This window comes from Cuculus canorus, chromosome 15, assembly GCF_017976375.1.
Source record: "Cuculus canorus isolate bCucCan1 chromosome 15, bCucCan1.pri, whole genome shotgun sequence".
Classification (NCBI taxonomy): Eukaryota; Metazoa; Chordata; class Aves; order Cuculiformes; family Cuculidae; genus Cuculus; species Cuculus canorus.
In genome coordinates this window covers 9,636,672-9,649,052 of record NC_071415.1, presented here as the reverse complement: position 1 = coordinate 9,649,052, position 12,381 = coordinate 9,636,672, and the positions used below count along the sequence as shown (strand labels likewise).

At 45.3% G+C, this 12,381-nt stretch overlaps 1 protein-coding gene across 5 annotated transcripts in view; it reads right to left on the bottom strand.

Moving 5' to 3' along the window:
• CACNA1H (calcium voltage-gated channel subunit alpha1 H) overlaps positions 1-12,381 on the bottom strand; it is a 247,510-nt gene that overhangs the window by 35,688 nt on the left and 199,441 nt on the right. For all 5 annotated transcript variants that reach the window (XM_054080691.1, XM_054080692.1, XM_054080694.1 and 2 more), the window contains exons 15-24: positions 10,936-11,026; positions 8,420-8,628; positions 6,313-6,747; positions 5,524-5,624; positions 4,990-5,113; positions 4,781-4,849; positions 4,487-4,671; positions 2,208-2,334; positions 1,470-1,595; positions 695-784 (exon numbers count right to left, since the gene is read on the bottom strand). In XM_054080691.1, the coding sequence (XP_053936666.1) occupies positions 695-784; positions 1,470-1,595; positions 2,208-2,334; positions 4,487-4,671; positions 4,781-4,849; positions 4,990-5,113; positions 5,524-5,624; positions 6,313-6,747; positions 8,420-8,628; positions 10,936-11,026 (1,557 nt within the window). The remainder of the gene's footprint in view (positions 1-694; positions 785-1,469; positions 1,596-2,207; positions 2,335-4,486; positions 4,672-4,780; positions 4,850-4,989; positions 5,114-5,523; positions 5,625-6,312; positions 6,748-8,419; positions 8,629-10,935; positions 11,027-12,381) is intronic.

Below are 12,381 nucleotides of genomic sequence, written 5' to 3'. Positions count from 1 at the left end.
GGAGATTTCTCCCCAAACAGTTTTCTCCCATTCACTTTCTCACCGACTAAAATTCTACTTGTTTCGTAAAAGCTGTCCTAGCCTCCATAAGTTGGCTTACAGGATTTAATTCTTTTTGCATTTATTTCATATAGCTTAAGACAAATCTCAGTGAACGTGCATCTTATCTGCAAGATCATTTTAGTTAAAGACAGGCTCCAGATTTTTTTGTTTTTGAGATGTGGGCTCATAGTTAATGTTTCTCTGTTGCTATGAGGTTTTCAGAAGCAGGGGAAAATTAGGTACAAAGTGTTACTGTAGCTACAATGAGGCCTAAGACTCCTGACTTGCCTTTGCAAATGCCACATAACACACTTAACTATGCCTCTTTCAGAACATTCCTGGTTATTTCCCATCTTGTGCGAGTTTGTTCTTATTCATCATTCCTTCCGTGCAGCCACAGCACAACGGTACATTTGGCCCTCCCTAAATACCATCATTCTAATTAAAATCCTGATCAGTGCTTTGCGTGCTACATGGGACACAACCACTGTAAGCTACTCAGTGGAGAATAGAAAAGCTTGGCAGCCCAGTGGGCAGTCAGGACTTCAAGAAGGCCCTGTAACTCTGCTCCTCCTGGAACTTAAAAAACACCAGAGTCACCCAGGCAAGATACTTCTGAGAGCAACACGTCCAGACTTGGCATTACATTTACCTGTTGGTCAATACCCACGGCATCCAAACCATCATACATGATGTTCACCCAGCCATCTTTGGAGGAGAGGACAAACAGGGACATGAGGGCCTATAAGAAACAAACAGAGAAGACTGACCTTGCATTTTAGTCCTTAGAAAAGAAGCCAACAACAGACAATGCTCCGTAAAACCAATTCAGAGCTCGTAACACATCATCTAGCCTGGAGCTGGCGGAGAAATGCAACATATTGTGGCTTGCTTTTACCTATTTCCATATCTGGTTTAAGAGTGAGCAAACTATGGTTGTTAACGCTCCTTTTCTCTCCTGTATAGGTTGACTTTTGCTCAGATATATCAGGCTTTCTGGCCACCAAAATATGATTCAATATGTCAGGCTGGCCCAATGCCATGGGGTTTTAAAAAGTAAAAATATATTCCAGCTCCTACCATGGGCTGTCTTCTTTTCAGCCAGCATAAAGCACTTCATTGTTTTCATTTGCAAACCTAATGGCTAAAAGTGACAATTGAGGTCTGTACATGACAAACTGCATGAAAAAGCAGTGTCTTCAAGAGAACACTCTCCTGTAAACAAGGAATTGTACAACTCTAGAAAATCTGGCTGCAAGGGATCAAGAAATGACCTGATCCATTTTTACCCAGTCAGGGTTGCTCCTGAGAGTTGAATGCCTATGTCATTCATGAAAACTTCCCATGGTGGAAGTTCCACACCCATTTGAAGGAATACACTTTAAGTGCTCGTTCATTACAGAAAATCCCTGCAATGAGGACTTTACCTGTCCCAAATTGTCAAAGTTGTACTTCCGCCGAACCCATCTGTAGTGTGCGTTAGTGCAGTCAGTCTTCGTAGTGATGTTCTTTATATCAGGACCATCGCAGTAGTAGAACTTGCCTTTAAAAAGCTGTATGTGAGAAGAAAACAAAAGAAAAAAGTAAAACCCAAGCAGCTTTGAAAAGTCCATCCCCTGATTTCTCTTTCTTTCCCCTAGTAGAGTTGTTTGCCAAGTTTAAATTCCTTTCCTTCCAGCTCAGACACTTGTCTCAACACATGTGGCAGGAAAACACCTCTGGTGAAACTTCAGCCCTGGAGACATCATTGTGTACGGCCTCAGACACAGGGAAGGTGATCCTGCAGGCTGCTCTGTCCTGTTGGGAGGATGCCAATCTCCCCTTTGAGGAAGAGCTGTTTTATACATCCCAGCACACAGAACCAAGAGGGATTTAGGGAATTTGTCTCTTCCTTCCCCTGCCCCTCAGGCAGGCTTAGCTGGTGCTGTGATGTTCATCAGGGAGGTCTACTCTTCTAATCCCAAGGACCTTCCAAGGAGCAGATACCAACCCCATTCCAGAGCCCTTTTTCTAGGGACCGGCTCTTCTTTACTGACATCAAACTGAAATCTTCCTTTAGAGAGATTGAAGCTCATAACTTCCACATTAACCCCAGGTGGTGAGAAAAACAGATCCTCTTTTGCAGCTGTCACTTACAGATGGCAGCGGTGAGGGAAATACTCTACCTGGACTCCTAAAATCCCAAAGATAATGAAGAAAGCACAGCAGATGAGAACAATATTCCCAATAGGCCTTAAGGAGGAGATCAAGGTTTCTACCACCAGCTTCAGACCTGGGGCTCTGCTGATGACTCTGGAAAAAATGGCAAAGCAATAAAGCCTTTAATTTTTATCCGTACCTTGTTATTATATGGTTGCTTTTCCGATTATGTTTGGACTGCAAAGCCAACACAACCCTTCTAGACCCGCAGGCAGCATTCAGAGATGATCAGTGACTTAATTGGGCAACCAGAACATTCACAGTCACATTAGACGGAATTGAAAGAACTTAAGACACCCTCTTAGCAGGGTGTTGGGCAATTATTCCTAGTACCAGTGAGGAGGGAATACTCTCTACAGGCAGAATATCACAGGGATTCTCACTACAGGGCTATATGTACCTCAGTCCAGAGAGCTGATCCACTACGAGGTTTCTCTGATCCAAGCAGAGGAGCAGATCTCTGCTTCCTAACACAACGTGAGTAAACAGCATCACAGCGGGACTAGAGAGCATGTCTTGTCCCCTTTCTAGAGGCATAAGAGCTCTCTTGCCCTACTGGCCTGGGCCCCATGACAACTTTTCAAAGTAATTTTAATTTGTTTCCTAATTAGTTCCTGAACTGACTCTTTGCTAACAGGAGCTTGTGATCCACAGCTCCACAGCCAAAGGGTCAACCCACAAAAAGAGCAGCTTGCTTGCTTGCTGTGAGAGGCCAGGCATGCTCTGAGCACAGCTTGAAGCAGCTTTGGGGTACTGTGGAGAACAAGTGTTTCTTTTCCTGTATGAGTGCCTGGAGAACAGCTCTCCTATGGGCAGGTGAAAAATGTGTTTGCACACATTTAACCTGCCCCAGCTTTTCTGGGGAGGTGGGTGTTCTGACTGAAGAACATCAAAGACATGGTTTTAGGAAAGGCCTGTAGAAAATAGAGGGTATGAGTCCTTGCAGGTAGCTCGAGTCTGCAGTTAATGATGCTTTCATGCCTGCCAAACACAGAGAAAAGAGAGCAGTGTGCCACAGGGACAAAGCATTTCAGCAGGGGCTTGTTTGGCAGCAAATAATGTGGCAGTTTGAACTGCACCTACAAAGTGTTAGAAACAGCCCCTCGAGTAATCCTAGAAGAGGCCGTGATGAGTGGAACTGTTGTGAGAGGTGATGAATTCCTCTCTATTAATAGGATCTGGCCTAGTTATTTTCCAAGACCAATTCCCTTTTTTCCCCCCTACATTCACTTATGAATTACCCATGCCCTGATTTCTGTTCGTGGTTATGTGTTAGACGGGTGCGCCAAGGCACTGCCAGGCCAAGCCAGGGTGACCCAGAGTGGCTCGTCATGAACCAGCACTGCAAGCGGACCTCGATGCCACCACAGAACAGAGCGTGGGAGCAAGAGACAGAAGCACCCACAAAGTTACTTGTCACTAAGGAAATGTAGAACAGCAGGAAAATAGCTGTTTTTCTCGTGGTCGTGGACCTAAACAAGACTGTCTCTTCCTATTACTCTCATAAGCAAGCAGCTTTTTATCAGAAAACCTACAGGTCTCAAGAGATGCGTATCTTATTTCCCCTCAAACTTCATGAAAAAAGGCTTGTGTTTCTTGCCGAGCAGGATGGAAATAGAACAGAAGCCATGAGCTGATAAAAATCCCCCAAGCATTAACACTCTTTGTTATTGCATAATCGTAACCGAAATACAAATTTTCTTTATTCCTTTTCTCTCTCAGCTACTGAAAGCGTCTCCCCTTTCTCTTCCCAGCTGAGAGCTGAATTGTTTTGCAGTAATGGTAGATACGCAGGCACAGGAGAGCAGGTAAGGATGCTGGAGCTTATCAAATTATTGTCAGCACCTGCTCAGCTGCAAATTTTCTCCCAGTCAACACAACCTCTTTGCTTGGGAACGACTGCGAGGTTGTGCAGTTATCAAGGAGCCAGACTGATTTGTAAAATGGTGATAAAAATGCAGCGTGGAGGAGGCATTCACTGCATTCGCTGCCTGTGTATGATAACACCTCTCACTCCAAACTCCATCCGCTCTTTTCCATGGTGGTGAAGATGAATTGTATTATAACTAACTTCACTGTTTCCATACAGTTTCATTAGATAAAAACTCGTCACAGATGATTCTACCCATACCGTGTTTCTGCTTTTTGTGTTATTAAGCAAGACCTTGACGGATCACTCGCATTTCTTTAAACTCCCTGATCTATCAGCACAAGGCAAACTCCGCCACCGTATCAGTGAACGTACCGGAGAGGTCTCAAGGTCCGCAGAAGTCTCAAAACGCGAAGGACACCCAGGATCTTAGCTCCGCCTGCCGATGCCATGGAGACAATAATGTCAATGATAGATACAAAGACCAGGACTCCATCCAGGATGTTCCAGCTGCTCTGCAGATACGTGTTCTCCCCAGAGAAAAAGCCAAGAGCTACCACCTACAGCCAGGAGAAGAGAGACATTTAAATCTTCACCCAGACCATAACCATGTCATGTTCTGGTCTTCGCCACACCTCGCTACGGGCCATGGGATGAAGATGTAGTTACCTTAACCATCATTTCAACCACAAAGATTGCAGTGAAGATGTAATTAGAAACACTTAGGAATATCCTTTCCTGGAAAAGATAGAACAACAACAAGAGGCAAGTTATTTAAAGACGTTAGGAAACAAACACCTTTCATCTTGCAGGGTCTTGCCCTGACAAAACTAAGATGCGGATGCTGCATCAAGGAAGAAACTGTCTCAGGTGCTCACCGTGCTGTGTGGGTCTATGTCTGGTCGCTCCAGTGCTATTGTGATGCAGTTGAGAAATATGAAGACCAGCACCACGTGATCAAACATTTTGTGGGCAATGACCTTCTGGCACATCACTCGGAATCTGAAGAAATGGTAGGGAGAAAATTATTCTTCAGATATTTGGGTCAGCAAGAGACTTCCACGTGGCACATCCTCAAGTCTTCAGCAGCTGCGCCCCCACCATCAACCCAGGTGGTGAGCCAGTCTCTCCACAAGCTTCAGCCGTTAAAAGTACAGTAAACAAGATGTCATAACAGCTATTATTAATATCAGTTAAACCATCCTTCTTCCCAGACAGGCATGGAGTGAACCAGGCAACAATTCCACCCACATGGAACAGAAAAAGCTACCTAAAAATCAGGAATTAGATTTCTAAAACTGTCAGTGCTTCTGCAGCAGAGAGGGATTTTTCCCAAGGGAAGGCAAACTAGAAACATAGTATTCCATTACTATAAAAACTTGGAGGACTAGCATTTCACTGGGATTTCTTACCGATTCTGTGGGGAAAACAAGTAGAGAGACCAGTCTTCATGACTCTTGCACCACTGTGGTTTGTAGGGCTCCAGGACTTTACGAATTCGGTAGCAGTAACTCTGGACAGAAAAGAAGAAACACCTTTTCTTCCTCTTTTATTTTCCTGCCTCTTCAGCTTTCACAGTTCTTTTGTGAAAGGAGGCAGTACATGGCATTTCATAGTGATGGTTTTGAGGACAGAGATGTGGCATGAATTGTCACATTTATCCAACAAAACCAAGAGGAAGGGGGGTGGAAGAAAGACGTGGCTATACAGTGAGATATGAACATAACAAAGCAAGACTTTCTAGGCAGGTATCATTTTGAGATGCAAATGATACATTTTTTGTGTCAAAACCAAAAAGGCCTCAGACAATCAAAAAGTTAAATAGAGAACGCTCTTTCTAGGCTTTCAAGCCTTTGAGATGCCAAACAGCTCTTGTGAGAAAAGACATTAGGTAGCTGTTGTGTCTTCAGCTCATTTTTGGAGGCTTCCTGGGCCGGGACAATCTCAGCCGGTCCAAAAGGTATGCAAAAGCATGCATGACCCCTTGCAGTTTTACCTCATTAGAGACCACTGCAAGGTAATAGCCCAACCCATTAGCTGAAAAAACACCTTTCGGAAAGTGGAGGCTCATCCCTCGGATCTGGATTAATTTTGTCTGCACCAGACATTAGTAACACATTTCAAAGCCTGATTTTTAATCAGCCTTCGTGGAGTGGAAAAGCCACTCAACGCATGAGCACCCAATTTCCCCCTCAACTCACATCCTCCATGTCATCTTCATAGTCCATGGCATCTTCCTTGTGGCTGTCAACACGCAGGAAGAACTCACTGGGGACGTGAACCATCTTGCCGTTGCAGTCTTGGTACTCGGCAGGTAGAACAGCCACGGGGCTGATACTGAGCGAGTGGCGCATGGTGGGCAACTGGAGCAGCTCAGGCAGGTCCAAGGAGCTGCGGTAGTCCAGGGACTCTGCCCGGCGGTGCAATGAGGGCCTGCTGACTGTGCTGGATTTGGCATCATCGGAATCATCGTCTGTGCTGCCTTTTCCCTCCCCGGAGAGCAAGGACTCTCTTTCTCCTGACTGGTTCTTCTTCTTGAGGCTTGGGGCTCTGCCCAGGCTATTCCAGCTTGAGCGTCGGCTGCCCCAGTTGCTGTTGGTGCCCCAGTTGGCACAAGGGGAACTGCGGAGGCTGGACTGAGAAGGAAGAAAGACATTTGAGGGTTTGTTTGCAGGAGGAAGCCAAAGGATACGGCATTTTTCCCAGACTGGAAGACCCTTCTTGTTGCAAGTCTTCCCCTTCCAGCTTTCCTGACTGCTCCGAATTCGTCATGCCAGTGCCTAGAGATGGGAGCCAAGCACCCAGCTAAGCCCACACCGAAGATACTCTTTGAACTACACCTGTAGCACAGCTACCCATCCTCTGTGCTGCATAACATCCTACTGTTCAGGCAACATTAACTGTGCATAAAAGTTGAACCAAAAGGCCGTAGCGGCATTTCCTCTCCTCATGTTCAAGTGGTTTCAGCACACGACTTCCCTGGCTTCCAAAGGGGCTCTGGCACCTGAGTCACCCATCTGTCTGATGGAAATTGTGCCCCTACGTGCATCATTTTCTCTTCGGTTCCCTGAATACGGAGGTGGAATGACCATTTCTCTTACAGCAAATTTCTGGCACTGATGAGTGCGTCAGTGCACTTGGGCTGGTAGGTAGTTGTCACTATGAAAGAACTTAAGATCAGAGCAGAAAATCTAGAAGGAAAATTCCTTTTCCTCCCACTGCTTCCTCCCAGCACAAAATGAGGCAAACTGCCTTCCTCCTCCTCCTCAGTGCTGGCCGACTTTCCTCTGACTGCTTCATCTTCCTTTGGCTAGTGGCACTGATGTGCTCTCAGAGAAAGGATTCAAATGACGAACGACCCTCTCTAGCAACTCACAAACCCATGAAATCCCAAAGCAAACAATAGTCATCCCTATTTTCTTTTCGAAAGTGTCACCTTGCCTAAGCAGCTTACCAAAGAGGACAGTGGCGGTGGCTCTGGCTCTGTGTGAAGCACCTTCACAGTCTGCTGCCTTGATTTGAACATGATATCGCAGTTACAAAGCAGAGGAATGGGATAGATAAGCAGCAGCAGAAATCCACTTTGTCTATTAACTCTGCTCCCTCTGTTGTCACACAGTTGCCCTCCCACTCCCTGGTTACAAGCAAAATGCAATCAGCTGCCCAAACAGCCAGATCTCTGCTTCATGAGCTGTGCCCTGAGCGGCATCGGTCAGCTCATACCTCATTTCCTCTGTTTCCCTTCCTGTGGGGCTGCTGTAACTGGAGCTCAGCTGTTGTGTTGGCGAGGACAAATGCTTCATTTCCCTTCACACAAGGTGGATTCAAGACGCAACCCTAAAATACCGTGGGGGAAAACAGGCCTCATGCTCACAGGAATACTTGACAGCTTCTCCAAGACACCACAATGGCCAGTGTCACTGGCAGAAGATGCCTGTTCTTCCTCAGAGGGGTTTGCTGGAATAACTGCATGACCTTATGACTTGTCTCAGGTTGCATCTCTCCAGTGAGGTGACTTGGCACGGACTTCCAATTGGATATTAGGCAGGAAAACACTGAATCCAAGTACATTTCTTTCTTCCCTCTTCATATACTCATTGTCCTTGACCATTACGGTGTCACTGTCCTGCCTCAGCACACCATACCCATTCATTTCTCCCTCTTGACTTTGTTTCTCCTCCTGTCTTTTCAGATCCTTCTCACCTCTATCACCCCCTTTATTTGCCAGAAACACGTGCAAAAACACACACATATCACCTGTGCCACTTACAGGCACTGAAGAAAGAGTTGTTAGCAACAGGAACCTACCAAGGACTTCTGATCATAGCTCAAGGGGTCTAGTGAAGCATTACTCCCTCTCCTCGAGTCCACAAAAGTGTGCACTGAATCCATGTGTGGGGAACACTTTGGCGTGGGCATTGGCGTGGCAGCAGTGCGCATGATTATAGGAGGCGGCATGCTTCCCCTGCCCTCCAGGTGACCATTCGGGGTGACAGCAAGTGAATACATCTTCATCTCTGGAGAGAAGAGGAGAGAGGACACAAGGTGAATGCTCAGCTACAGAAATAACTCTCCAAAATGGACATTACTCCTTGGGTCTCCTAGAAATTCTCCAAATGGAGATAAAATGTAAGTAATAAGATGATTTTTCCCACTGCTACGAAAGGCATAAGGCAAATGTCACAATCTTTTAAGAGGCCTTCAGTGCTGCCTTGGCTTTGAACTCATTGCCCTCCAAAGGGAGCTTCTTTTGCTCAGTTTCTTGGGATTTACAAAGTGGAGTTACAGTTTTAGGGGACTGGGAGGGAGTTTCCATGGAAAGGACATTGAAGACCGGCTAAATTCACCCTAGGAAGCCAATCTCTTCTCCTTGCCATATACTCTTGCACAGAGATTTTTACGCAGTTCTGATGTGGTCCGAGTTCCCTCACTGGGAAGGCAGTAGCATACACTACACATTATTTTTAGTCGTCTGTTCAGGGGACAGGAAATCGAAGTTGCGTTTACACATTCATCCATTTAGAAGAGTAAACCTCCTGTAACTGAGAAACTTACTGGCACATCCCTGTAATAGCTGCAGGAAGCATGCATTTTAGCTGCATGGAAAGTACGGACTGCAAAAAACATATTCACGTTCAAGACAAACCAGATATAACCCCTCCAGCCCTATGGAGTGCAGTAATATTAAAAGCTTTATTTCAAACCCAAAAGTAATGTTGAAGTACCTTCCGTTTTACTGGCCTGACTGTGTTCAGGTTTAACAACTGCAGAATCAAGTCTTAAGGAGGGGGAAGGATGGGAACATCTGCAACCAGCAGGAAAGAAGTACAAGTCTGCAGTGAGAAATCCAAGCGACTGCATTCCCCCTGCTATTTTTCCTCCACGGGCTGATTTGTAATGCAGTGTGCTTCTATTGTATCATCTGTTTAGCTGCTGGCTTACACACAAATACCTGATCTGCACCACAGCAGTCTGTGGGAACACTGCCATTCACTTCGACAGGTAGAAGATCCAGCTCAAAATTTGCTAATCTGCAATACACGTTCCTCTTGCCAGCGTATCTGTTTACAGACCAATGGCATTGTAATAGAACTGTTAATGTCCTTATGCTGTTTAGTCACCAGCTGGCACCTTTGAGGCTTATGGAGACACACAGTTACTCATGGACTTCGACTGATGGCAACTTCAGCTCTGTTTTCTATTCCTGTATTACCTGAGAAGAGTTGACAATATTTCTTTCCCCTAGAACTCTTATTTGATGCTGCTCAGCAAATCAGTTGGTGCAAAGGAAATCTAAGCTGTGGATTCCCTGCCAGGTATTTGTGGTGAACATCCACGTGATCATTTAGTGTTTGGAATTTGTTGCTTTATCTGCAGACTGAGCAGCTCCATCACCTTGCTGTGATCCAGCTCTCTCTTCTTCATAGAATCACAAAATGTTTTGGGTCGGAAGGGACCTTTAACAGGTTATCCAGACCCTACAGTGAGCAGGGACATCTTCAACTCAATCAAGCTGCTCAGAGCCTCATCCAACCTGACCCTGAACGTTTCCAGAGATGGGGCACCTACCACCTCGCTTCCCCTACAAATTACTTCTGCCCCTTCCTCAGCTGAATTCCATCTGTGCCCACCACAATCAATATCATTTCCTTAGCTGAAAAAAAATCTCCATTCAAAAGCATTTAAAGTAATCCTGACAAAGACCCAAACTGAGGATCAAAGCCTAGAGGAACTAAACTGGCTCCTGTTTACCATCATGCTATTCACTCCGTTAAAATATGTGATCTCTGCCTGTCCCATCAGCCTGCGAACTCTGCACAGTGAAGGCCGTCACCTACTATTCCATGTTGATGGTGGCTTAGTACATTGTGGCCTTACTTCAAATCAATTGCCAGACGTTCCTGTAACACAAATGAACAGCAACATTTCCATCAACCGCACCTCACCTAAGTGCATTTGTGTAAGAAACCAAAAGGAACAGATGAGAACATGATTGATCTGAAAAGCTGCTAAGAAGTGGTGTGAGAATATTGCTGTCAGCAAACCATTCTGTGCCAATGATACAGGAGAAACAATGAGAAATATATATCTAAATGTTCTGGTACGGTTTAAATTAGAAAAAACATCTGTTTAAAGGAAATATCAATGCTCATTTAGCTTTCCCAACACTTTTTGCATAGCTGGTCTGTTTACATAGCCATCAAGTTAATTGCCAAATGAAACAGATTCTTCCACTTTCCCCTGTAAGTTTCCCTGCAAAGCTGACTGTGGAAGCAGAGTTGTAGCTCTCAGATTCCCAGGAAAGCATAATGACAAAATCCTACCTGTTGCTCGGAGGTCCTTTAGCTTCTCAAAATCATCATCAAAGTTGGCAGATGTCTTGTCCTCATCTGTGTCTGACCTACTGGCATCACCCTGCAGAGAGGAGAAGGATAATTAACAGACAAGATTCGTTTAAACTGCGGCACAAATGCCATTTGGATGAGTTAGCAGCTCGGAGATACCTCAGCTCCCCCTTGGTTAAAGTGTGGCCCTAAGAACCAGGAGGATAGAACCCCGGCTAAGTCCCTCTTCCTTGTTTTGATTCATTTTTGTACTCTGGACAAAAAGGATGATATTGTGATTGTGACTACTGTTCCTGCAATGTCGTTGCGTTTCCTTTGCTGAACAGTGTGTCCCAGGGGAGATCACGGAAGGACAGCAGTAATCGGAGCAGTGACTAAGAAAAATTGGCATTGCAGGGTTCCATATCTGCGCTCTCCATGATCCCAGCTGAAAGCATTTCAGTTGTAACGGTAAAGGATGTTGAAGGGTTTTTCTGCTTTATTTGACAGCACTATAAATTTGACTTAGATCTGAATACCCAGACCTGATTTGTTTTCTTCATCCTGGCTGGTAATCGAGATTGTATTGGGAAATCTCTTGGCAACACTGAAGCTGAGGCAGAAGGGAATGAGGCCACTTGGCCTGGCAGCACAGCGTCATCTCAAGACAGAGAACAGCCAGCTACCTCCAACTGGCTTTCCTCCTGAAAGTCCAGTCACTGTTCCCTTTCATACAAATCTGCCTCTGCTACCAGAAGTGATCAGCCTAAATAATGTACGAGCCTGAGAGAGAAGAGCTGTGGTCAGGTTCCCCTCTGCTGAGGGCGTCTGAAGAGAGGAGAGATTCCAGCAGGCAGTTGGCATGACTGGCTTGATCCATCAAGACTGCAGAAAGGCTGTGCAAATTAGTAGCAAATGGTTGGATTAAAGCAGCTGATCCTAGGAAAAGGAGCCCAGTTCCTTAACTGATGCCTGAACAAATCACCATGGTTTCTAGAGACCCGGTGCTGTAGTGGCAGTGAACTTAATTTCATCTGTGATGGATTGGTAACCAGTGCAGGCACACAGACAGAATGACTAAAGGCTTAAGCTCCCTTATTCATCTTCACTGTTTTGGAGCAGAAGCATTAGTGCAGGGTAGATGAAAGATTTGCATAATTTTGGAAGGTTTGTCTGCTTTTCCAGAGAAGCTTAGGGGTAGATTTCAAAATGACATGGGAACAATATAAGCACAAATGTGCAATTATGGTCCTGTTTGAAGTCTGGCTGCTTGTTGTCCTAAGCACAAATGTGCTAAAAATGGTTTTGTGGCCATTTAAGCCTATTCTCTTCTAGGGATATTCCTACCAAACTTGCTCCACAGGCAGACTGGAACCTGAGATCAAACTGTGCTCTGTGATTCACAGTATAATTTCTGGTGTCGCCGCTCAAACACTGCTGATGTTC